The sequence below is a fragment of the Psammomys obesus genome, unplaced genomic scaffold (assembly GCF_907164565.1).
Source record: "Psammomys obesus unplaced genomic scaffold, mPsaObe1.curated_primary_1811, whole genome shotgun sequence".
Classification (NCBI taxonomy): domain Eukaryota; kingdom Metazoa; phylum Chordata; class Mammalia; order Rodentia; family Muridae; genus Psammomys; species Psammomys obesus.
In genome coordinates, this window is record NW_026596040.1 from 26,442,895 (window position 1) to 26,469,507 (window position 26,613).

General features: G+C 43.8%; 1 protein-coding gene across 7 annotated transcripts in view; it reads left to right on the forward strand.

The window, feature by feature from the left end:
* Znf532 (zinc finger protein 532) overlaps positions 1-26,613 on the forward strand; it is a 108,691-nt gene that overhangs the window by 58,692 nt on the left and 23,386 nt on the right. For 5 of the 7 annotated variants that reach the window (XM_055622623.1, XM_055622628.1, XM_055622625.1 and 2 more), the window contains exons 4-7: positions 1,053-1,234; positions 5,951-6,127; positions 13,387-13,549; positions 17,777-18,058. The exons of 1 other annotated variant lie outside the window; for it this stretch is intronic. In XM_055622623.1, the coding sequence (XP_055478598.1) occupies positions 1,053-1,234; positions 5,951-6,127; positions 13,387-13,549; positions 17,777-18,058 (804 nt within the window). The remainder of the gene's footprint in view (positions 1-1,052; positions 1,235-5,950; positions 6,128-13,386; positions 13,550-17,776; positions 18,059-26,613) is intronic. One more of the 7 variants, XM_055622629.1, reaches the window with a different exon arrangement.

Here is a 26,613-nt window from a genome sequence, read left to right on the forward strand (position 1 = left end):
TTTTTTCTCTTAATTTTAAAGCTTAAACTTAAAGTTTTGGGCTTAATTCAAAATATCTATGAAGAATTTAAAAATCTTCTTTAAACTGCTGTCAATATGAAAGCCTGTGAGGCTCTCTTTGCCTTTAATACGGATGGTTTATTTTCAAATGTAAGTGGTACTTGTTTTTGCACAAATGTCTGAGAGTGTGTGCATTTTACCTTCTGCTCTCTTGGACTTGCTTTCAGGATGGTAGGTCAGTTTGTATTGACTGAGTATTTATATGTGTGTTTTAATGATGTATTTAGTACTTATATTTAAGGGGATGAAAGGGTATTTAGGGTTTTTTTGATAATGAAATATTTTCTTCAAAAATGATTTCAGTTTTTATGTTAATATGGTTAGATTTTAAGCTTTCTAAAACTCCTTGTGCTCTGCAAATTTCATTTTAATGTCCCAACCTATGTATCTGAGCTTGAGTGGTTTGATTTCAATTATAAATCATATTATGGCCAGTTTATCAATTTAAGGGCCAACTTAAGTACAAGAAGAAAACCAGTTCCTAAACCATTCCTTTTGTGTTCTTGAATTTAAGATTTAAATAATTGAGATGACTGGGGAAGAAAAAGAAGAGACTGGATTAACCTGGGCTGATTTCTGTTTCCTGAGGCAAGTTGTGGACTGGGAAGTACAGCTCCTCTTGGGCCTGTGAGCTCAGAAGCGTGCAGTTGAGTGTGTATGCCAGCACAGTTTGCAGGAGGATCTCGTCCAAACCTTTTCTCTGGGACAAAAAATGTGACAAAAGCAGAACTGGAAGCTTTTAAAGCTGCTGTTTTCTTTAGCTCACACTTGGGCACGAGCCTGCCTCCGTAATTCTAATAATTTTTGTTTTACAGGGTGAAAATTTTCCGTTAAATGAGTAATCTTCAGGTTTGCGTTCCCCTTGGGCTTTAGAGTCATTTATAGCAGTGTTGAAATGAGACGCATAACTAACTGTACAGCTTAACTAAGGTGATTTGCATATTAGCCATGCTTAGCAGGACCAATCGTGTTTCCCCCTTTGGTTTGTTTAGAAGACTTGCACTGTCTGCCAGATGCTGCTTCCTAACCAGTGCAGCTATGCTTCACACCAGAGAATCCATCAGCACAAATCTCCCTACACCTGCCCCGAGTGCGGGGCCATCTGCAGGTCGGTGCACTTCCAGACCCACGTCACCAAGAACTGTCTGCACTACACGCGGAGAGTTGGTTTTCGGTCAGTATGTCGTTCACTTCTGTGCAAGTACAGCTTGTTCACTGATAACTGCACTGCGATTTGACAGGCCTGTGCACATGCATAGTTAACTGTGGGCTATCTGGTGATACTGCAGCTCACAGGTCCTCTGGGAACCCAGCTCATTTGCACTAAGTTGGTCTGTACGAATCCTTTAATGTCGTGTTGGCCTTGCCAATCCCTACAGATGAGGATAAATGGGTGATCGATCCTTCCAGGACAGTGTGCATGTTATGGGGGTTGGCCATTACCGACTCATCCCCCAGCCCCATACATGCTGGTGCACTCCCCATATTTATCCTCTGCAGGAATGCTGTGCATTGCTGCACCTCCCTCCTTCTATGCCCCGGCCAGTCAGTACAGACGTGATGGATTGCTGTAACCACAGAGGAGGGTGAACGAGCACTTCTGACACCAGTCTTTGGAGTTTCCCCTCTGAAAGTCTGGCCCTTCTGTCTCCTCCACCTCAGTTCCAGGCTCTTCATCTTTTCACTGGCCTTGATATTGATTTCCAGATGTGTATTTTTTTGACATCTGGCAACTTTAAGTTACTTTATCTGTTGTTAGATGATGATGTACTTTGTTCTCAGACTTTGTTACCTTCTTAAATACACTTCCATCCCACTTTCATGGCCCTGATGAAAATCCTTCATGGGACTGTGTCTTGGGTGACATAATGTCTTTGTTCTGGCAGAGGTGTCACTGTGGCACCCCTTACTGTTTGGCTAGACTGTTCACGTGCAGTGGTTTTGCTTAGTCCTAATTCCATCACAAGATTTATAAAGATGAGATAGCTTTGGTGTGGTTTGCTTTTATTTTGGTTTGGTTTATGTTCTGGGATCACTAATTCCTGGGTGGTTCTGCCCAATTTTCTTTCTTTTTCATCCTCCTCCTCTTAAGATTTATTTAAGGGTGTAAGTATTTTGCCTGTGTGCATGTCTGTTCACCGTGTATGTGATCTGCCTGAGGAGGTCAGAAGAGGACCTCCTTGAAACTACAGATGGTTGTGAGCTGCCATGTGGGTGCTCGCAGTTGAATGCAGGTCTTCTTGAAGAACAGCCAGTACTCTTAACTGCTGAGCCATCTCTCTCCAATTCCCCCACCCCCTAGTTTTCTAACTCTAAAATAGGAGACACATTGCTGTTTTTAATCTTATGCCTTCATGTTTGTGGTGCACAAGTGCTTTATGGATTGAGGTCTAACCTGGCTAGGAAACCTTTAGTTTAGACAACAAGAAATCAGGGTTTTTTTCTTTGTGCAAGATTTGCTTGTCACAACTTGTATGAAATTCATATGTCCTCTCTGCTCTGTGGTGCCCTGTAACTTGGGGGGGGGGGTTACAGTTAAACAGGACGGTCCACAGACCCACACAGATTGGTACTTTGGCTCCCACCACATGCCTGGAAATTGTGAGTGGATTCTGTAGACAGCCAGGGAAGCAGCTGTGAGGCTGCACTCTTGCTGCTGTTCTCTACTGAGCGCTGTGTTCCCACAGATTTCCTTCCTTAGTGAAAACAAGGATAGGTTGAAATGAACAGAGGACAGCCTTCTGAGCTGAGTTGTTCCTGGTATCTTTCCTAATACAGAAATCTCACATGCAGCCTGAAAGCCTGCCCATCATTTGCTCCGCCCATCATTTGCCCTAGGCAGACTTTCTTAAATTGGGTGCTGTCAATTTTACATTTTGAGATTTATCAAGTTTTTATTAACTATAGATTTTTCCTAGTAGACTGGAGGGTATTCAAACTGTGAAAACATCATGTTTGTGGGTTTGGTGTATTTGATTTTGATTCAGGGTCCCACTATGTGAAGCTCTGGCTGTTTTGGAACTGTGTAGACTCTGCTGGCCTCACTCCTGCACCTGACTCTCCAGATCTGGATTACCGATAAGCCGACCTGTCCCCACCTGCCGGGTTTATTATTGTGAAGTTTAGTTCATATTGACGACTCCTCCTCCTCCTCCTCCTCCTCCTCCTCCTCCTCCTCCTCCTCCTCCTTTTCCTTCTTCTCCCCACACCTCTCATGTTTTTGAGACAGGGTTTCTCTGTGTAGGCCTGGCTATCCTGAAACTGTAGACCAGGCTGGCCCTGAACTCAGAGATCTGCCTGCTTCTGCCTCCCAAGTGCTGGGATTAAAAGTGTGTGCCACTACCATCCCGCTTATGTTGACTTCTTTAGAAAAAATATAAAAACTTGAAAGTATTTTTCTGTGCCCCTCCCCCGCAGTGCTTTATACTGTAGCCCAATCTGTCATGGAAGAGAGTTCTGCCTAGGACTAAAAAACAGTGCTACCATGCCCAGTCCTCCTGCTGTTTTAAATAATGGGGCAGTTGATGATTCTTGACTGGGCTTGGAAGTCCAGCTTTGTTTCCTTTTAACCTCCCCCATCTCTGTATTCTTTATTTTAATTTTTTTGGTATATTCTTTCTATAGCCAGAGATTTTCTCGAGGCTCCTGTCCTGGCCCTGCTCCTTCTGGGGCAGATGCTTAGTCTTTCTGATCCTATTGTGTCCTTTAAATACTGACCAGCCATTCCTGGATCCTGCTTAACTTGTAAATGTCAATTATGAATAAAAGTCAGGTATTTTTCTGTTTTTTTTTTTCTCTGCCTTCAGATACATACATTAGGAAGATTGTTGGTTTTTATACTGTAAACATTTTTTAATTAAAAAGTAATTATAAAAAGAGCTAGGCATGGCAGTACCTGTCTGCCACCCCAGAACTTGAGAGGCTGATGCTGAGGGACCATCAGGGGTCTTTGACGTCCCATGTTCCATGTGCTTGCTTTACTTGTTGGCCTCTGTTGCCCTGGACCTCTCCTGTCCTTTCTCTTCTCTCTGCTTTCCCTTGGCCTCTATGGTACCTTTTTAGACCAAGTCCCTGTCACTTCTGCTGCCAACTCAAAACCATATCTTTCTTCGTTGGAAGCTTTTCTTGGGCACAGGTGGCTCTGGAACACCTGGAGCAGCGGCACACTTCTTTGCTCCTTTTCATCTTGGTCTTTTGCTTTAACTACAACCCAGTCTTCTATTTGGGAGGATGCGTGCGTCTGTGACGTGGTCAAGCCTTGGGCAGCATCTGGGCGCTGGCCGTGGAACAGGTGGAAACATCAGGCCTCAGTCTCAGATTCTAGCTCCTCTGTCTGTGTTGTACCTGCACGGATGTGCTTGGTGTCAGCAGCGGGCACCCTCCCTAAGGCCAGAGGTCAGGGTCTTGCAGTATCCCGATCCATGTCATCACTAGCTTCTGGGTGAAGTGGGGACTGAAAATGATCTATACAGTTCTTCACACTTTATAAACAAGTATCAGCAGACAGGAGCACTGAACCTGTTAAAAACACAATGCAATAAGGTGACCCGAAGCATCTCAGTATGCTTCTTTGACCCCTGCACTGAGATACGTGCTCCTGTGAGTAGGACCAGGAAGCTTTTTTCTCCTCCTCTGTGCAGTGTTTTAGTTTTTATTACTGAACACTTAAGACAATGAAAGTACTGGGCAGTAGTGATGCATGCCTGTTATCCCAGCACTTGGGAGCAGAGGCAGGATCTCTGAGTTTGAGGCCAGTCTGGTCTACTAAGCAAGTTCCAGGATAGCCAGGGCTATAGAGAGAAATCCTGTCTCAAAAAACAAACCAACCAGCCAACTTAAAAAAAAAAATTCCAAAAAAACCCCAATGAAACTGAGAAAACCCCGTGATTTTCTAAGAGCCTACAAAGCCTCCTGTGGTATGCTCTGTGGAGCGCACTCCTCTGTGTGGCTTGCAGGAGCCGTCTCCATGAGTCCATGTGTGCCTCTAAGCTTAGAAGCATGTGTGTCCAGGCACATGAAAGGCATGTTATCTCAGACGGTCCCCAAGAGCCATGGTGAACATTCTTAAATGTTTTTTTTTTTTTTTTTTTTAATGTGAATCAAGACTCCATCATCAAGTGGAGCTGTGACAAATATTGCTGAGAGTCCTTGAGTAAAGGAGATGAGCAGGGTGGTTGGCCGGGTGTCCCTAGTTTTGAGGTTTGTTTCTATGGGATTAGACTTCAGCAGGGAATGTGAGCTAATTGTATACATAGAAATTCAGAAGCTTGGAGCCAGTTGTTTCAGAAGTGCTGATTTTGATGGAATTTAAAGACCAAATACAAGCACAGTCAGATTTGTTTTCCAGCAAACAAAAGCAAGTGGCTGACTTTTAGTACCCTCTGGATCTCCCTGCAGTACCAATAGCAGATACATTGACCGTACCAGTGTGCACCAGGAGACCAGGCCCTCTCTGTCCCTCTGTTGAGTCTGTGTGGGTGCAGATCGGAAGGCCTCTTCCATTGTATGGCAGCAGGACAGGTGGGAACATCAGGCCCCCTAGTGTCATTCCGGCACACAAACGTCCTCCCCCAATCCAGGATCCCCAGGGTCTTGCTGAGTACCTTGGTCCTGATCTGGCCCTCATGGTCCATTGACCTCACTATATACACTCTTCTTTAAAACATTAAAGATGCTCCAAACACTGATCATTTATTTGTACATCAATTTTCTTCATGATCTACCCTTTTAAACACACAAAAATTATCTTTACTCTGTTGCAAGCAAAAAAGACAAAGCCACGAGAAATCTCTGTGGGCTGTGAGATATGTTCATTTCACCCTGTTCACACAGTGATGTCACTCACGGTGTTTGGTGGTCTGTGCTAATGACAGTGTTGTTTCTCTAACAGATGTGTACATTGCAATGTTGTGTACTCTGATGTGGCCGCACTGAAGTCTCACATTCAAGGCTCTCACTGTGAAGTCTTCTACAAGTGCCCTATCTGTCCAATGGCGTTTAAGTCTGCCCCAAGTACACATTCCCACGCCTACACGCAGCATCCTGGCATCAAGATAGGAGAACCAAAGTAAGTTACCCCATGGCTGAGTTTTACTCTGCTACTCTGGTAGTCATTTAGAGGAGGTTGTCATTGTAGCAAGTAAAATTTAAAATCTGAACATTTGTCAGCTGTGTTAATTTTGATGTATGAAGTTCTGCTCGTAGCTCACCAAATCATTTTACTTTTTCCAGGTAAAGTCTTTGTCCCAAAATGTCACTCATGCTTTTAGCATCAATTTCTGCTCAATAAATGCAAACTCTTCCATTTTATTCTTAAGATGATTTTTAGCAAGTAACTTTCAGGAAAAATATAAAATATAAAAACAAAACCCAAACTATGTCATCTTCAGTGTTTCTGTAGTTTGTTGATTGTAGAATCCACCTTTCCCAGTGACACTCCTAATGTGCAGTCAGCCGGAGACGCCAGTTACTGAGTCTAACTCTGTAGCCAGGACAAGCTGTTGATGTGGAAGTAAATTTAATTTTACTTAATGTTGGTTTTGCTTTAGGGCTGCTGAACAAGGTCTCCCTGCCTGTGTCCTGCAGGGGCCATTGAGCAGAGCAGAGGGGAGGGGAGGAGGCCGGGGCAGGTCAGTGCTCTCTGGCTGCCACTTGTGAGGCCTGGGCCTATTAGCTGTCTCAGGGTCTCCTGTAAGTGCTGGTGATGCTTGTGCCCCCGGTGTCTGGGGGGTTAGAATGAGGTGAAGTGGTTGAGATTAGCCCGGGGTGCCTGTATGGGTGTGGAAGAACTCAGTAGGTATTGTTTCTGTATTGGCTCACTCCCTCATCGTGAAGACTGTGTGCACACTGTGTGCTTGGTGTTGATTTCATTTCTGGGTTCGTTATGGCTGTGAACTGTGATGACTGTGAGAGGTTAGATGAACTGGTCCAGTGTTTGGTGCGTTTTTGTGTGTAACTGCATCATCAAAGATTCGCAAAGAGGTGTAGATATGCAGTAGGATACCTGCACTTCTTTCTGTGTGTGTGTGCATACGCACACAGATAATGTCCAGCTTTTATTTTAATTTGGGGAAATACGGTTACATACAAATGACTATTTACTAAAACAGGGTTAAAATCTGTTTATTCAAGTAAGTCTTTCTCCCGGATGTTTTGTGTAAGGAAGGCAAGTTACAAATTAGGAGATTGACATTCCACTGGACGTCTTCATGCAGACAGGGATTAGTGAGGTTAGTGAGTGTGTTTCCACTGCTCACGACGGGGAAACTTGTACACACTACCACAGCCTTTTCCTCATGATGATGAATATAGCTATCGATTCTTCCTTCAAATAAATCAGCTATTCTCTCTGGAAAGTAGTTATAAACTGGAAACAGGATACTAGAGTTCTGAAGTAAGGTAGAACAGTATTCAAGTTTGAGCACAGTAGGTCTAGAATTTTCATAGCTTTACTTAATGGAAGATTTTACAGGGTGGAGTAGTCCCCTGGCTTTTATCCATAATTTTAATTTCTGTTAACCAAGATCAGCTACGGACTGAAATTATTAAGTGGAAATTTTCAGAAGTAGGTTCTAAATTATACACTACTGTAGATAGTATCACAGGGTCTCATGGCATGAACGTCTCTCTGTGCATTGTTTCTATGCTGTATATGCTGCCCGCCCATTAGCTGCTTAGAAGCCAGCTTGGTGAGGGTGGTGGTCCCGGTGCTGCCTAAGAGAAGCCGTAAACTGTTAGAGACCTAGACCTCAGTAAAGAAGCAGGAAACAGTCATATGCTAAAGTCTGTGATGAGAGCACATGTTCTCCCTGAGAGACAGTGAAGAAGAGTGAAGTCACTGCTAATTAGCTGTCACAGCCCAACAAGGAGAAGTGACAGGTAAGCATATATGTGGAGATGGGAAATGAGAGCGTGCAGTGTTTCTATGGTATCCAGACCCCACTGGCGGTCTTAGGACGGATCCCATCTAAATAAGAAGGAAGTTAGTTGCAAAGGAAAATATTGCTCTTTTTCTTTTGAGATAGGATTGCACTGTGTAGCCCAGGCTGACCTCCAGTTCATCATCCTCTGACCTCAGCCCCTAGCTGGGATTCTAGGCATGAGACACCACTCCCAGCTTTAGTTTTATATATTCTTTAATTAATTAATTTTTTTTTTACTATCAGTTTTCTTTAACAAACGAGTACCTAAACTCAGGCCTAAATGACTGTGTTTTAAATTGTAAAATAAAAATAGCATACTGATGAAATGGAAGACAGAAGCCCTAAATGAGTGCAGCTTTATGTCTGCAGCATTAGCTTGGTACTCGCCCTGTCCTCCGTCCTCAGCTCTGCCCGAGTCCAGGCCTGCCCGAAGTCTGGCTCTCTGGTGGGCGCTGCTTTACCTCCCAGGGGTTCTTCAGGCCTGTGGTACTGGGCTGAGGTAGTGTTCTTGCCACCTCGCCCATTCAAGCTATTATAAAAACCTCTCCTATGGCCATTAAATGGTCATTTTTGGAATTAACTAAAACCAAGGCAGTGGTGCTCAAGTCAGAGGACCTTCTGGTGCTGACCCCTCACAGCAGGGTTTGGATGGTCATGTTATGCAAGTGGTTCACAGTTACCAAAATGACTTCTGTCAGTTTCATCAATTAGTATCCATCTCATTTCCATTTTCTGTACCAAGTATATTCATGACTGAACATATTCCCGAAATCCTACAGTTTGAGCAGCTCAATTTGCAAAGTACCAGGCAGGCTGTAACATGTTTATTGTGTCCCAGACACTACTGTAAGTGCTTTGTTTCTTGTTTTCCAGGATGTGGGTGGGCATATTTTCTCTGCTGTCTAAAAGGACACTTTGAAACTTCTTTAATAATTGCTGGATAATTTATGTCATTTTGAGCATGTGTCAAGCAGAGATTACAGTTCCCAAGGTAAGAGCTGTGTACGAGACCGATTTGGAACAAGCTCCTGAGAAACAAAGCCTACAGTACTACATTATTAGCATGATAGGGAACCGTCTAGGTCTCGGGAAAGAAGCCTTGGCACTGGGATTAATGAATGAATGAATTAGTTAATAATCAAACAGATAACCTCGTGTCTCTGACATGGGACCTGGAGATAGTCAGTTCACCTCGCCAGGGGTATGAGAACCAGTCACATTGTGGAGAGCGGTGCTTCCCCCTGCTGGGATTTAATCAGTTGCTCACTGTGTCGGCTCCAGAGCTCAGAGCCCCCACCTTATTTTTGTGTTGCACACATGTACAGCAGTGTCTGGAGACCTGGAGATGCAATGTGCTTTGGTTTCTGCCCCCACCCCCAATGGCCTGGTTTTCCAGCCCCTCGTGCTATACACATGATTTTACAAGTGCTCTTCCAGCCTTTCCCAGCTCTGCATCACCCTCTACCCCAATGTACACAGGGCACTGGGCCTGAGGCCCACCAGCTTGCTGGTCTCTGCCTTTGCATTAGGGATTGTCCCTCCCACCCCCTGTTTGGAAAACCTTCCCTTTTCTCTTGCAACAGAGAAACAGACTGGTTTTTTTTTCCCTCAGGCTTTCCACTGTTGTCAGGAAGTTTGCTCCATGTTCATGATTTGTCCCTTAATACCGTACTTGTGAGTTCTTGGTGCTTTTGTTATTTGCTGTTTCTAGTTTTTAGTTTTAATGATTCTTGCCCCACAAAAATGCTGGCAGTATGTACTGAGAACTCGTGGGTGCCCCTCCCCCGGAGTCCCTGGTTGCTGCCTTTTTTACATGATCTGGTACAGCCCATCATTCTCATGTCCCACTCTCCCTCTCATCCTTGGGAGTAACAGGACATTATGACCTGTTACTTCAGTGTACTCTTTTCCTTTTAAAAAAAGCACACTCATAGACGTCATCAGCACATAGCTCTCGTTCAGGATGTCTGTGTGCTTACCCTGCCAGCTGGTCCACAGATTGCCTTCAGACCTTTCGAGCTTGTCAGCTTTTCCTGTCTTTCCCGGATCCTCGCCAGGGTGTGCCTTTTGGGTTTAACTGTCCTGTCCCTGCCCTCCCTCCAGAACAGTTGAATTCAACACTACCTTCCCACACCTTGAAGCAAGCAACCGTCCGTTCTGGGATGCCCTTCCCTGTCACCCAGGACCTGGCTCTCATCATTGGGAGAATCTTGGAGAATGAGGCTGCACATTGTGGGCCTCAATGGATGCTCGGCCAGTAGCCACATCTCCCGATGGTGCTCCTGCCAGCCGTGCTCCTGCCAGCCTTCCTTGAGCCTGATTGGTTTCTGCCATATTTCTCCAATTAGGGCTGCCTCTTCCTAGTGCTTTCTGTTTGTTTTTGCTTATTGGGTTGACATCTTGCTGTGTCGCCAGGATAGCCTGGAACTCACCACCTTTCTGCCTCTGCTGGGAATACAGAAGCACACCGGTACCCTGGTTCATTAGTGTTGCATGGGGAGGTTTTTTGATAACATACCAACAACTTGTTCCTCAGTTTCCTCAAAAAGATGCTAAGTAACTCTGTCATCTGGTTTTTATATTTTTCCCCAGAAGAAAATGAGAACATACGTGTTTTTTTAAAAAGATTTCTTTTTAATTATGTAAATATATGTGTGTGTATGTTCATGTGTGCACATGTGTGTGGATGCATACAGTGACCAGAGGTTTTGAATCCTCATGGAGCTGGAGTTATAGGAAGTTGTGAGTTACCTGGTGTGAGTGCTGGGAACTAAACGCTAGTCCTTTGGAAGAAGAGTACAAGCTCTTAACAACTGAGTCATCTCTCAAGACCTCATACCTGGTTTTACGAAATAATGAGAAGTAGAATTCTAAGTGAATAGTCTGTCCAACTAATAAATCTCTGTTCTTAAAGAAATTTTTCCCCATACTTGTTTATTTCATGTATTATTTTAAAAATTAATTTATAAAGTGGGTATGCAAACAACCAAGTCTCATGGTATTTTCGTACAGATGCTGTTATTAAGCTATTCTTTGTTAAAGATTTAGTTTTTATATTTAATTCTGTGAGAGAGTGTGTGTGTGTTCATGCACATGACTGCAGGAACATCTCCGAGAGCTGGAGTTACAGGCAGTTGCGAACTGCCTGACGTGGAACCATGCTGGGACTAAACTTGAATCCTCTGCAAGTGCATTCCGTACTCAGAAGTGCTGAGCCATATCTACATCCCAATCTTTTCTTTTCTTTTTTTTTTTTTGTCCAAGTGTTGTATTTTTATTACAGGAAGCTCATAAAATAAAGATAAGCAGAGCAGTAGAGTGTAAGCACATATACTATTATCCCTAGGAATGATGATAATCTTATGCTTTCTAATTCTTTTCTCTACCCTTTAAGAAATGTGATCATGGGGCTAGAGAGATGGCTCTACAGTTAAGAATGCTACCTGCTTTTCCAGAGGTTCCAAGTTCAGTTCCCAGCACTCATGTCTTGGGGCTCTCAGCTGCATGTAATTCCAACTCCCAGAGATCTAACACCCTCTTTTGACCTCCAGGGACACCCACATAGACATGGCATACACATACACACACAGTAAATAAATCACTAATAATGAAGAAATGTGTACATATAAATACTACCTTGTTTTAGTTTTCCTAAAATCTTTATAAGCAGTTTCTTTTAAAAATGTCCTTCTGTGGCTGCTCTTTGTGATGGTTTGTTTCATTGGCTATTGAGGCTGTTTGAAGCAATTTGAAACAGTAGGACATGAGCATTTTTGGATACTTTACTGTGGTGGTGAAGTGCCAGAGGGGACCAGCACTGGACTCTGTTGGGAAAGCCTGCCAGGAATAAACTGGAAAATGAATATTTTGGCAAGACCTTAGAAAAACATGTGGCCCTCTGGTACATTTTAAAGTCTTCTGTGAGAAAAGAGAGTTAAAACTGTAATTTCAAAATAAATTTATTATTATTATTCTTATAGACTCTTGCTGTTTAGTCACGACCAAGGTAATGTTTGCTGTGTACTGGGTTAGCCTTGTACTCACAGCACCTCTTTTGCCTCATCCTTTTAAGTGCTGGGGTTACAGGCATGCTGACCACCATGCTGAGCCAAGTTCCAGTTTTTGTTTGTTTGTTTTAGTTTTTCAGACAGGGTTTCTTTGTGTAGCCCTGGCTGTCCTGGACTCTCTTTGTCGACCAGACTGGCCCCAAATTCAGAGATCTGCCTGCCTCTGCCTCCCTGAGTGCTGGGATTAAAGGTGTGTACCACTGTGCCCGGCTTCAGTTACAGTTTTTGTGAGAGCATTGCCCAGTGGAATATGAAGCTGTGTGAGAAGCTATCATAAGAACACATTCAAGAACTACTCTCTAGCTCTGCTGTACAGTTTTTAAGTTAAACTTGTACTTTTCCCTCTGGCCTTTCTCTTCAGCCAGTTCTCCTTTTCTCAGACTTGTGCGTGTTCCACAGTGTTTCAAAGGAGCCAGGTTCCACAGGCCCTCCCTAAGGACCAGGACAGTTAAGAAGGGATGCTGTGTCCCAGCTGCACACTAGGGAGAGTTGCGCCCCCCCCCAACCCCCCAGTCCTACTAAATAACACACCTGAGCTTTGAGCTTCAGGAGAGAGCTAACTGGGTAGAAGAGATTTGTTTAGAAGATTCCAATCTGCTGAATATTAATTTAAGGAGATAGGTTGGGGTAATGTAGTATATATGGACTTTCTGTCTAGTGTATGGGACTGGAAACCACTTTTAGAAGTCATTGGGTTTTCCCATAGTGTTTTTTGTCTTTCATCTCTGTCATTATGTACTGGCGTACAGCTTTCTGTGTTAAAACTGGAATGGAAAAATTTATATTGAAGCATAAAATTGCTAATTTTAAGTGTAAACTCAGAAGAGGTTGTCTAGGTATTAGAGTTTGGATGCCTTTAGTTCATTAATCAAATTCTTTTTCTAGTTAGGGCACCATCATTGAGCTGTGTTGCTGTGTTTGACCTCACCAAAAAAATCACCCCACATTTCTTTTTCTGGTTAGGATGCTGCCGTTCACTTGTATTGCCTTTTTCAAAAGAAGGGAGAGAGGGAGAGAGAGAGAAATTTTGATGTTTTTTGCTGTGTGTTAATGTACTGGAAGGTTTTTTGCAAGCATGCCCATTTGTAGCCTTGTGAGGCAGAAAATGGTCGCCGATTGAGATTTCTAAACAAATATTGCTGAATGTGTCTTAGTCAGAATTGAAGACTTCTCTGTGCTCTAGTGATGTGTTGTCCTGAAAACTGTATCACAGCTGAAATGTCCTCGTTTGTGTCCTCTCAGTGGCTTCTACCTCCTGAGTTCTTAGATGCTAAGTAGTAGCTTTGACTCGAGATAAGGCTGACTGACTGTATTTCGCTGCGCTTCTTCTGTTCTAGAATAATCTATAAGTGTTCCATGTGCGACACTGTGTTCACCCTGCAAACCTTGCTGTATCGCCACTTTGACCAGCACATTGAAAACCAGAAGGTGTCTGTTTTCAAGTGTCCAGACTGTTCTCTTTTATATGCACAGAAGCAACTTATGATGGACCATATCAAGGTGTGTGTGCGCGTCTCTCCTCCTGTCTAAGTGAACCGCAGATACATGCATGGTTGTAGGCCCTGGCTGCGCTGCAGAGTTCTGTAGAGCATGCTGCTATCTAGGGAAAGAGATGGACGCCGGCCCATGCCACTTGCTGTCCTCATGTTCTTTATTCAGGAGTCTTGCTCTGTCTCCCAAAGACTGCTGAAGAGGAGCAGGTGTGCATGCTCTGGTTTAAAAGAATAATAAAGTTATTAGAGCTCTTTGTATGTACATGAAAGTGATGATTGTAAAGTTTTATTTAAAAAAAAAAGATTTATTTTTATTTTAACTATGTGTGCGTGTTTTTCTGTGGGTATATGCATGTGAATGCAAATGCCATTGGAGACCAGAGGTCAGATTCTCCTGGAGCTGGTTGTAAACTGTGTGGCATGGGTGCTGGGAATTGAACTCAGGTCTTCTACAAGTGCAGTATGTGCCCTTAGCTGTTGAGCGATCTCTTCAGCTTCTGGAGTTTTCTGTTTTGAGAACTCTGTTATTGGATTAAGAAATAGGAGTTTTGATGAATTAGGCTAACTTATATATTTTTATATAAGAAAATTTGAGCTTTCCCTATTGAAATTATATAAGCACTTAAGGTTGCATTGTATTTGATACCCTTTAGTCTTTCATTTACCCTATAAAAATAGTATGAAATTTGGGTATGATGGAACATACTTTCATTTGGAGGCAGAGGCAGGAGGATCCCTGTGAGTTCAAGGCCAGTCTGATCTATATGGCAAGTTACAGAAGCTAGCCAGGGCTATATAGTTACACCCTTTTTTTTTTTTTGTCCATGTGGATGTATGTGCACTGTATGCTTTCCTGGTGCCCTCTGAGGTCAAAAGAGGTCAAAAGTTCCCCTGAAACTGGAGTTACAGATGGTTGTGAGCCATCATGTGGGTGCTGGCAACCAAACCCAGGTTCTCTGCTGGAGACTAGTAAGTGTTCTCAACCACTGACTGAGTTGATGGTAAAATATTTAGGGTACATTGGTTGTTGAATCTGGTGTGGGTATACAGTCTAAGGTTCTTGTTTGGGTTCTCTTTTCTCCAATCTCTTGAGGCACCGAGCTCCATTTTTAGCTTCAAAGGCTGTGATTATATATGAGACAGGGTCTTAATAGAACACCTGGTTTGCCAAGAATTTACTGTATAAGCCATGATGGCTTTGATTTCCCAGAAACCTTCCTGCTTCTGCCTCCTAAGTGATGAGATTGAAGTCTGGTGTCACACTCAGTCGGTTCGAGGTTCTTACTTCTCCCCTGTGAATGGGAGGCAGGCGGGGATGAGGATGTTTCTCTTATAAGGCTTCTGAGATTTGGTTTCTGGAACTTAATTGGGGCACCAGGAAGGGGTGTGTGTGTGTGTGTGTGTGTGTGTGTGTGTGTGTGTGTGCGCGCGTGTGTGTGTTTTCTTCTTGAAGTAGGGAATGGGGATGAATGAGATGAGGAAGGGGGTATAATCATGTGGCCATAGGAGGACAGGGTTGTTCTCAGTCATTTGAACCCTCACTAGCCTGTTTTCATTTTAAGTACATCCAATTGTCCTAAGCGCCTGTTACATTATGCTTGGTAGGTAAGAATAAACACAATGTTTTAGAGGCATCTTTATATTTAAAGTGATGCATCTATTGCTTGTTCCATATTAACGTTGCCTGGTACCTGGGATGTTCCATGATGCAGTCATGAAGGAGAACTGGAATGGGGATGTTAGGGAGCGTGGCTCTCTATTTCTTTCCCTCTCTTCCCCCCTCATTCTCTCTCTCTTTCTCTTGGCTCTTTATTACCTCCTTGATATCATATCCCAGAATACATGTTTCTTTACTTTTCATATTGGCATTCACATTCAGGCGAGTTAGCTAAGTTAGCTGCTCTTTCAAGAGCTAAGGGAAAATTGGTCTGAAAGAATTAAGTTGTATTACTGTTTTTTTTTTTGTTTTTTTTTTTTTTTTAATGATTCTGGGGATCAGATGCAGGGCCTTGCACATGCTAGGCATGTTTGTATTTCTTTAAAAGGCATTTGATTTTTGTCTTACTTTTGCTTAATTTATATATAACTGGGAAACCTGGGTTTTAGTGCATTTCCCGGTGCTCTTGTTGTCTTGGCAAAACCCCCACTTCTTTTCCATGGTTTCCATCCCCAGGATTATTTTATGTCCCTGCCTTCTCTTCCATCTGCCTAGAAGCTTATGGAAAGTTTAAGGCTTGAGGAGCGAGAGAGAGAGTGTAATTGTTAAAATGGAGGGGTGATGCCCGGGGTTGACCTCTGGTCTCCACACGTAAACCTGTGCTTGCACACATGCATGCATGACTGCACTCGCAAAGTGTAAGCAGGTAAGTTGTGTACCGAGGCACAAACCAGCTGTCTTTTTGTACACACAGAAGTCTGCCGTGTAAAAGGAGAGAAGCAGATGTGACTATAAGGAAATGGTGTGTCCTGCTTTCCCTTGTGCGGAGGGCCTGGTCGGAGGGCCTGGTCAGCATTGCCCTCAACCCTTTGGGTGGGCCAGTTGACTCTGTGTGCATGGAGACCTGTGTCCTCCCTGGTGAGAACACCATACAGCCATTCCCTTTCTTCGTGGGAAGAACAGTGTGGAAGAAGGCACTAATGCTGTGCTGTTTAGCCAAGTCCTTTCTTCAGAAGTTATCTCCTGAGGGAGATAGAATGATTCCACAGAGCCAGTCTGTATGACCTTGGTATATCAGAGAGCCTGTGTATGTACTCCTGTAGGGGCAGGACTTGGGGGCAAGCCACCAGTCAGCTGCTTATCAGGAGAGAAGGCCCCACTCATTGACAAGCTGTGTCTTGTAGCACAGACTTGCTGCCTTTAGTACACAGACAACAAAAGCAGAGTGAGCTAGTCTTTAGAATCAACTGAATCAGTTGGGCCTGGTAATACTGGCCCGTAACCTCAGCTGGGTTGTAAGTTCAAGTGTGAGTACAAGGACAGTCTGCGCAACTTGATGACAGTGTCTCAAAGTAAAAAGTAGAATGGCACATATCTCAGTGTGGAGCGCTTACCTAGAATGCATGCAGCTCCATACTCAGTGCTTAGGACCGAGAGAGGCAAGAGAGAGTCAAATTATACTGAATATATCCCTCCCACATTTAAAATCCGTTAGGAGGTTTAGGATGGCTGTTTGTTGACTGTTGTATTAATGATAATAAGCAGCCACACGATTTTAAAAGGCTTTTTAAGTACCTACTGGGTACACTCACAGAGGCTATGTACTCCTAGTAAAAGGGATCCCAAAGCCCGGGCTTGTACTTGTCCTGAAAGGGTACAGGTATTCCAAGAATGTGGAAAGCAGCATGACTTGTTGGGTCATGGGCCTTGGCTACCCTTCTGCACTTCAGCCTACTTGTATTTTATATCATTCATTTATTTCGTGTGCATGTGCTGTGTTTATACGAGTGGATGTGCATTGCCACTGTGCAGATGTCAAGGTCGGGGATCTGTTAGGAGTTGAGTATTTGGTCTGGAGATCAAACGCAGATCATCAGTGCCTTTACCCACTGGGCCATCTCACTCTCGCTGCTTAGAGCAGTCCTCAGAGTCATTTCTTATGCTTCTTTATGGGCTGGTAAGATCACCGAGTGGGTGAAGGCGCCTGCTGCCTTCCTGATGGCCTGAGTCTCGTCCCCAGGACCTGCATGGTGGAAGGAGAGAACCAGCTCCTACAGTTGTCCTCTGACCTCCATACATGTGCCATGACAAGTGAGACCCCACAAGTAAAAAGGTTAATGCTTCTTTATCCCTCTCTGTTTTTGTTTGTTTTGTTTTTGAGGTAGGGTCTTAACTATATTACTCTGGCTTGCGTAGATCTTGCTACATAGACTAGGCTGGCGTCAGGTTTGCAGACATCTGCCTCCTCCTACCTCCTGAGTGCTGAGTTTAAAGGTGTGTACCACCATGCTTGGGCTCCATTGTTTTTAATTCATCTTGATTTATTTACTTTTTTTTTTTTTTTTGGTGACAAGACTCTAATTGTGTAACCCAGGTTGGCCCGGACTTGCTGCGTAGGGACCTTTCTGCCTCTGTGTCTGGGTGCTGGGGTTACAGTTGTCACAACCATGTCTGCTTTCTCCTTTATGTTTTTTAAAATGTGTGTTTTTAGTTTAGGAAATATTCTCTGAATGATTGTCCAATTCTGTTGAAACGGTGTGATTTGTGATAGGCATTTCTTTTCTTTTTACAATGCAGTCTATGCATGGAACATTGAAAAGTATTGAAGGGCCTCCAAACTTGGGTATAAACTTGCCTTTGGGCGTTAAGCCTGCAACTCAGAATTCAGCAAACCACAGCAGAGAGGATGCCAAGTCCATGAACGGGAAAGAGAAATTGGAAAAGAAGTCTCCGTCTCCTGCAAAGAAATCCACTGAATCTAAGAAGATGGCCAGTCTCGGGTGGACGTGTTGGGAGTGTGACCGTCTGTTCACACAGAGGGATGTGTATCTCTCTCACATGAGGAAGGAGCATGGGAAGGTCAGTGAGGGTGACATCCATGCTCCGGCGCCAGGAGGGAGCGCCTGTGCTGGTGACTCCCTGACATTCAGGCTTGTAGCTCTGTCAGTGGTTAGGGTCAGCGGGGCCTCCACGTCCGTGTGCCTCACTTGCTTTTTCTGCAGAGAAATGGACAATCGCAAACCCTCCCAATGCCACTGCCTCCCTCTGCGCACTCAGCAGCAGGACGATTTGTGCGTCATGTGTGTTGCTGGCTGAGGGTGCTGAGGGTGCTGAGGGTGCTGAGGGTGCTGAGGGTGCTGAGGGTGCTGCGGCTCAGGCAGGCATCCGAGTGTTCCGTTCAGCTCTGTGGCCAGCAGGGAAGAGAGCGGAGGGGAACAGTAGTATGTGGAGTGCTGCTGGTGGCTTTGCAACTCACCTGCCCGTCCTTGAGATGGTGGCACAGGGTGAGCGCCATCCCTCACGACGCTCTGCAACTGACAAGTCAGGCAGCAGGTGGCCGCGCTCACCCTCCCATCATTTATTTATTTTCACCTCATGTGTGAGGGGCTGCATGATGTGTGCACCATGCGCGTGCAGTGCTCACAGGACTTGAGAGGGAACCAGATCCCCTGGAATTTACTTACAGACAGTTGTAGGCTGTGGGTGCTGCTGTGGGTGCTGCGAACTGAACCTAGGTCCTGTGAGAACAGCCAGTGCTCTAACCACTGGGCCATCTCTTCAGCCCTTCTTGCTTACTCTTTTTAAAATAATAAATATATGTTTCTAATTGATACAATTTTTTTTAAAACCACCTAAAAGGGTCAGTGAGATGGCTTGTCAGGTGAAAGCACTTGCTTCTAAGACTAGTGACCTGAGTTCAACCTCTAGGACCCACAGTGGAAGGAGAGAGCAGACTCCTGCAAGCTGCATTTTGATTGGACACGTGCACACACATCGAACAAACAAATGTAAAAAAATACCTCACTTACTATTAGACTTAATAAAATGAGCAGAACTATTTTCCTTATTACCTATTATTGTATTTGGATACCATATTAGGCTGTTTTCACATTTTCTGATTGGTTGAGATCCTGAAAGAATCCATATTACATTTAGTTGTTGTTTAAGTCTATAGCAGGATTCTCTCAGTTTTAATTTTGAGTGTGCTTTTGGATTATTGTGAAAATGAAGTTATTTGACTGATAAGTTCTCTCTGACGTTACTGGATTTTGAAGTGTGTGTGTGTGTGTTCCGTGTATGAATGTGTGATGACTGTGATGTAGAGGTCAAAGGACAACCTTCACAACCTTGGGTGGTGGTCCTCTCCTTCCACCCTGTTGGAGACAGGGTGTGTTGCTCACTGCACACCAGGCTGGCCTACGAGTTTCCAGAGCTGCCCTGTCTGTGCCTGTGTCTCGCTCACCATAGGAGTGCTGCTGTGGACACTACCTGGAGAGCTCTACACAGGTCTGGGCATCAGGCTCAGGACACAGAGCTTTTCTGCCAAGTGCTTTACCACTGAACCATCTCCCAAGCCTCAAGTTGAAATGTTTAGATGAGAATATGTCCTAGGTACTTTATTATTCTTATATCACACCATGAGGAATATAGCTTTTCTCACTTTTTGATGATTCTAAAGTTGTTTTGTGGGTCCAAAGGCATAATATTTTTAAAGAAAAAATATCATCTTCCTGCTTTAACCTTTGTCCTGCCTTGTCCTTGAGAAACTATTTAAAGATGTGTAGGAACTGTTTAGACCTTGAGAAAGTTATTAAATGGAGTATTAGTCACATTTACCAATCAGTCTTATTTATTTATACAAAAAGCTAATGTGTTGCTTTTCACCACCCAAATGTTTTAAATTCTTCACCCATCATAGGGATCCTAAAGTAATGCAGTATTTTTCTTGGATTTGGCTCGGGACATTATCTCTTCAGATAGAATAAAAGTTTCTTGGGATGTATCTGGGTTCATCTAGGCAGCTATAAGTCCTTATATAGTATTCTCACTGGCAGCAGAGAACATCTTCTTTCATTCCTTTTTTCCCACTGACCACATTTTCTAAGGTACAGATCTGACCGTGCCTCATCCTTTCGTAAGACAGTGTGTTCATCACTCTTGAGAGAGCCGTCTTTGCACAGTGCCTTCCTGGGTCTATTCCTTCAACAGCCTTGTTGTTGTGTCTTTGTAACCTGCATCCTGGGGAAAGGATGTCCTTCAGTGTCCCCAAAACTGTTGGTTTGTGTCTGGGGCTTTTCTGGTGATAATCCAGTAGAGATCGCACTATTCTGGTGGCTAACCTCTTACCCTTTAGGTCTCAGCTTAGAAACTCCTTCTTGGTCCCCTAATACCAAAGGATTCTTTTTAAATGTTTCTGTGGCAATCCTTACTTCTTTCTCCCACTAAATGTTCTCCTCTCTTATGTTGAATCTGTGAGCACGCTGGTATCCACTTCATAGTAGGCGGAGAATATTTCTTGTATTAATGAGTATGAGTGGGTTCTAATTTGGTAATTTGGAAGGCATCTTACCCTCTTAGACTTAGCTTTTTGTTTGAGTTGTGCACGCTGTTGTGACCTCCAAGTGTCCTGGATTATAGGGACTATAGGGACCTCAAAGGAGCTTTGTGTGAGGTGACAAGCACTCAGCCTGCAATCCTTTTAGGCTAAGGGGAATGAGGCTTTGGAATACTCTGGTCTTAATGGAAAGGGACAGGTTGGAAAGGCTTCAGGAAGAGTACACTTGCTACTCCCATCAGGCCAGAGACATCCAAGTTTGCTGACTTATGTGATGAAACATAGCTGTGTGTTGAAAGTATCAGCTACTGTGAGGGATGCTCAACTCCAACACTGGTGTTAGACTGGAAAGTAAATAAATAAGTGCGTATGTGGGATATTTTCAGGAACCTGGGCAGCTGTGCTGGCCACGGTGCAGTCACTGTGTGGGTGTTTTTGCTGATAGAATAGTTATTTTAACATGGTTTTGGGAAAAGGTCTAAGTTAGGGGTATGCTCAGTTGGTATAAATTAAGATTTTTATGTCAGAATAATCCATTGTTTCCCGTGTCAGTGTGCGCGCGCACATTTGTGTGTATCTGGGGGTGTATCTGGGCGCCCACATTCCCTGGCTTGTATATGAATATCAGAGGACAACCTAGTGAGTGAGTCCTCTTTTACCTTTCCGTGGTGTTGTACTTTTCTGTCTCTGTGGTATAGTCTGACAGAGGCAATGTAAGGGAATAGCGGTATATCCTCACCCCCTCATGGCAAGTTAGTCGGGGCAACCAGCAGGAGCCGAAGCAGCTGGACACATCGTACCATACTTAAGCAGAGGGTGCTAAGTGCTCACTTCTGTTCAGCTTCCTGTCTTCATCTGTACAGTCCAGGATCCTGGAGAGGGAATGGTGCCACCCACAGTGGGCAGTCTTTCCACCTTAAGACGTAATGAAGATGATTCTGCCCAGGCATGCCCAGCGGTCCATCTCGTTGGTGATTCTAGATGCATTTACACTGACAACAAACAACACTAGTGCACTTGGGCTCTGGGGATACAAGTCGGGTAGTCAGGCTTGCGTGACAAACCTCTTTACCCACTGAGCCACTTTGGTGCCCCAGATAGTATATATTCAAAGTGTAATTAAAAACTTGCTGAATTATAACTTTAGCTGTTTTAAAAATCTGTAAAGTATTTTAAAAGGAAAACTAGTTAAGAAGAAGATGGTCACAGGAATTCCTCAGATGGACAACCAGTAGAAAGATGGATCATTTGCTAAGGTTTATATCATTATTCAGTGTGGCTGGATTTAACATGCTCTTTGGTGATGAGGACTTCTTTCTAAATTTTGTTATCATGTGTGTGTGGAGGGCAAGCCTGTGCGGGTCAGAGGAGGACTTACGGAGTCGCTACTCTCCTTCCTCATTTATACAAGTTCTGAGGGTCCATGTCAGATAGGTCTTCAGGCTTGCATGGCAAGCACCCTTAACTTGCTGAGCTATCTTGCTGGTCCCTGGTCATGAGCGCTTGAGACTGAGTCCTGTTTGGTTTGGTTTTTACTCAGTTATTTGTCAGTACATCGCAGAGTATCTCTGAAGTCACTAACTGAAATAGTTCTCTTAGGATCAGCAAGTGTTCAATGCAAGGAAAGGAACTTTTGTGTTAGTCACAAGCAGGCACCGAGTTGAAGTACAGGTTTGTGAATCTAAATAGTTTTCGAACCGTAGAAGGCTTTGATCTTTAGGGTCTCTGTACTCTGCCGTTAAATTAACTGGTCAGTGTCATTTACCTAAAGATCTCCATGCTATGAGTCCTACCTCATTTTCAGGTGGATTATAAGTCTTCTAATATTCTCTTTTGGTTGCTGTGTGGGGTCCTTCTAGGGACCTCAAATTAATATTTACTAAATGAGAGCATGTCTGAGGCCATTCTTACAGATCAGCCATTCTGCAATTATAAGAACATTCTGTACTTATAATTTGCAATGCTATGTAATACAAAAAGTAAATTATCTATGTTTATTCAAATCTTTAAGTATAATCTCTGATAATAGTCATTTTCTCATTGATTGGTTAAATCCCCCACTGACTTGTTGATACAAAGATTTTGAAGTAGAGGGGTTGTGAACCTCGGATCTGCCCAGATGAAGGTAAGAGCTGTAGGGTTCTGCCATGTGACCTTGGTTCTGTTCTCTCTAACTTGGGAGGAACATAGCAGACTTGGACTTTGATGCTGCGGTACACCCAACAGCAGTGTCGCTTTGTAAAACAGTGACCACCTGGCTCCATTTACACTGCCTGGAGAATAGAAGCAGTAGTGGTCACCACACAGGCTTCTTTGAAATTAATGGCATAACAGTATGTGTCTTGAATGGTGCGGTTCTATAGCTGCTATTTCTCTGAACCCCAGACTAAAAAAAATTTTTTAATTCTATTTTATTTATTTTGTATGTATATGTGTGCATGCTGTGGCATACACAGGGAGGTCAGAAGACAGCTTGGAGGAGTTGGTTTTCTCTTTCTATCACATGGGTTCCAGGTATTGAACTCTGGTAATGAGACTTAAGGGCAGGTACCCTTATCCTTTGAGCTGTCCTGCCAACCCTAGAAACTCTGCCCCTTACCAGCTCTATGTCCTGCGATTAATAGGTATGCACCAATACACCAGCTTTAGAGTTTTAAAAATTGAAGTTTACACAAAAGAATCTTTTCATGATAAATGGTTCTCTCCATCCTTTACTATTTCTGGTCAGCTGGTATTGAGCTCGACAGGTAGCCAAGGATGACCTTGAGTTCCTGATCCTTCTGCCCTAGCTTCAGGAGTGCTGGGATCACGGGCATGTGCCACCATGTTTGGTTAATGTAATGCTGGGACTGAACCAAGCCTTTGTACATTTCCAACCCTAAGCTGTGCTTCATATACTTTATATATTTATAACATTTAAAAATTTTCATTTTGAAGTGATTTTAGACTTGGCAAAAATTGGGTAGAACTTCCATTTGTCCGTTATCTGGCTTGGCCACTGTTAACATTTTGTGATTAGAGAATATGACAGAAACTTGGACATACTTCAACAGTGATAAATATCATTCTAGTTGTTCCGCAAACATCCCCTTTCTCATCTTATACCTAGCCTAGGTTTTCAGTTTGTGTTCACTTGCTTGGTCTTCCAGCTGTACTCCATCTGTGTCCGTTTGTGTTGTCCTCATGGCGGTTGGTTGTTTAATATGATATCCTATAACGGCTTGGAAAGGGATGTTAACAGAAGTGATGCTGCCCTCAGTGCGTCCTACCGGGCGGCACCTGGTGGCTGTGTGACACTCTGGGTTTTTCAGCCATAAGTCGCTGGTTATTGTGGTGACTGTCAAGTTTCTTCACTGCAAATTGTTAGTTTCTCGTTGTAATTAATAAATGCTTTGTGGGGAGATACTCTGAGAGTCTCATAATATTCTGTTTCCCATCATTTATTACCTTTTGCTCTGATCGTTTACCTTATTCCTGTTGGCAGCAGTGGCCATTGCAAGGTTTGCTCTGTGTGTGTGTGGGGGCAGTCCTCTGTCATTTATTCTACATTTACTCATGGAGACTCTCTAGTAAGAACAAACTCAGTTTTAAATCAGGAGTTGTATGGTCTTATGACTAATTATTTTCCAGTGAGTTAGAATCCACTGTTGTTATACCCCTCCCCCCAGTTGTTCTAGATGTTATGGCTTCCAGGAACACTGTTTAGCTCTTATGTCTTCTGGCCAGTCTTATTCCAGGGACATCCTCTCTGTCACAGTGTGTGCCTCCTTCCCAGCCCTGCAGCCTGCCATTTCACAAAGAATGGCAGCAACATGTTTTATTTTCTTAAAAAAAAAAAAATGATTCTTATGTGTTTGGATGTGTGTCTGGATAGCACTTGTGTGCAGTTCCCACAGAGGCCAGGAAAGGGTGTCAAATCCCTTGGAACTAGTGTTACATACAGTTGTGAGCCACACCACCAAACCAAGGTCCTCTGTAAGCACAACTGTACTCTTCACTGAGCCATCTCTCTAGCTACAGTAACAAGTTGTAAGAGACTCATGTGTATTTTGATCCTTACTGAGCACTGGAAACTGTAATTGGGAAAACTGTGCACGGAAAGAGAAACAGCAGGAGCTCAGTTATCTTGCGTGAGGCAGTGATTTGTTGAGCTGTTTGTTGTATGTTCTCAGAATTAGAAACCTTGGACAGTATGTCCAGCTCTTAGAAGGGGTGTGTATGTGAGGGGGGGGAGGGGTTTGAAGAGGGAGGGAGAGAGATTGTTTATTTAGTATGATGTCCTACAACTTGAACTTGTCTAGTGACTGTACCCATACTTTAGGGGTGGGGAGTTGAGACATGGTTTCTCTGTGATGTCCTGAAACTCACAGAGATGGCCTGCCTCTGCCTGCCGAGCACTGAGACCAAAGGTGTGCGCGACCACCAGCTGGCCACACATCATTCTTTAATCTTTGTTATGCGAATGTTGTAAATTCATGTGCCTGTGTAGAGGTCGGGCAAAACCTCCAGCGTTGGTGCTGTTGGTCCCCATGTTCAGCCGTCCTTCAGGCAGGATCTCGTGTTTGCTGCTGCATTTACTGGCTGTCTGGTTTGTGAGCTTCCCAGGATTATCCTGCCCGAGGAGCACTGAGATTGCAGATGTGTGCTATGATGCCTGGCTTCACGTGAGTTCTAGGAATCTGAGCTCAGGTCCTCACACTTGGAGCACAGCGCTTCATTCAGCCCTGGAAGGAGTTTTTAATAAACAGGTTTAGTCGAATGAGGAGTACAACATACACACTGTGGTAAGGGAAGTAGGGATTACAGCTAACGAAGAGTAGACAGAATTGGCAGAAATTCTTAACTATATCACTTGAAGGAAAGGAGTTGTCATTATTACTTGGGATTTAAAGTGGGGCTTGAGGCCCACCCTGTAGTTCAGCACTTGGAGGCAGAAGCAGAAGAAAGTGCAAGTTGGAGGCAAGCCTGGTCTGAACAGTGAGGTTTTTTTTTTTTTTTATAAATATATTTATTTATTATTTATACAGTATTCTGCCTGCATGTGTGCCTACATGCATCTGGTGCCAGAAGAGGGCACCAGATCTCATTATAGATGGTTATGAGCCACCATGTGGTTGCTGGGAATTGAACTCAGAACCTTTGAAAGAACAACCAGTGCTCTTAACCTCTGAGCCATCTCTCCAGTCCCCTGAACAGTGAGTTTTAAGCCACCCCAGGTTCCATAGTGAGGATCTGAAAGCAAAACAAGAAACAAAAAACAAAAAACTCAAGAAAGCAAAACAAAATGTCGGGCTGTCTAAGCCCTACTATCTCAATAGCATTCGTGTTAGTGAGGATGTTGGCGACATTCCCATCCCTCATTCTGATATGATACATTCAACAACCAAGATCTCAATAAAAAGCATTTCTTTTCATAGTTGATCTAACCCAGGGGTGGAAACAACTAGGCTGAAGCCATTGTGTCAGGAGAGCTGCAAGAAGAGCATCGAGCCTGGCCCAGGGATCCCCAAGTGGACAACAGGGCCCTATGGAAGTGGAGCACATGTGGCCGAGTTTAAAGCTTCCAGGTGACTCCAGAGGACAGCCAGGGATTAAAATATCTACAGCTCCCATGCAGCATCCCTTATTCCATGGCACTTGCTCATGTGACTTTTATAACACTGGACACCTTTGCTGAATTATATTCGGGGACAGTTGATCCTAAGCACAGTTGTATTTCCTCCTAATGGTGAATTGGGAGACCCAAGCCCACGGAAGTAGGACATTAGGCTCAAGTCTGAGGCAGTCTCATGCCTAATGTAGGATGTTTTAATGTTGTTTCTCTAAAGGTATAAGCCACCATTTAGGGCAAACTAAAGATACTGCCATCAGATTCTATTTGTGTGCATACATATATGTGTATATAGGCATCCATGTTCTACTGTGCATGTATAGAAGTCAGAGGAACTGTTTTCTCTTTCTTCCATGTGGGGCCCAGGAGCTGAACTTGGAGCATCAGTGTTGGTAGCAAGTGCCTTTAAGAAAGCCATCTTGCCAAATGCTACAGATGTCACCTTCTGCTTTTTCTGTGCTGGCTATG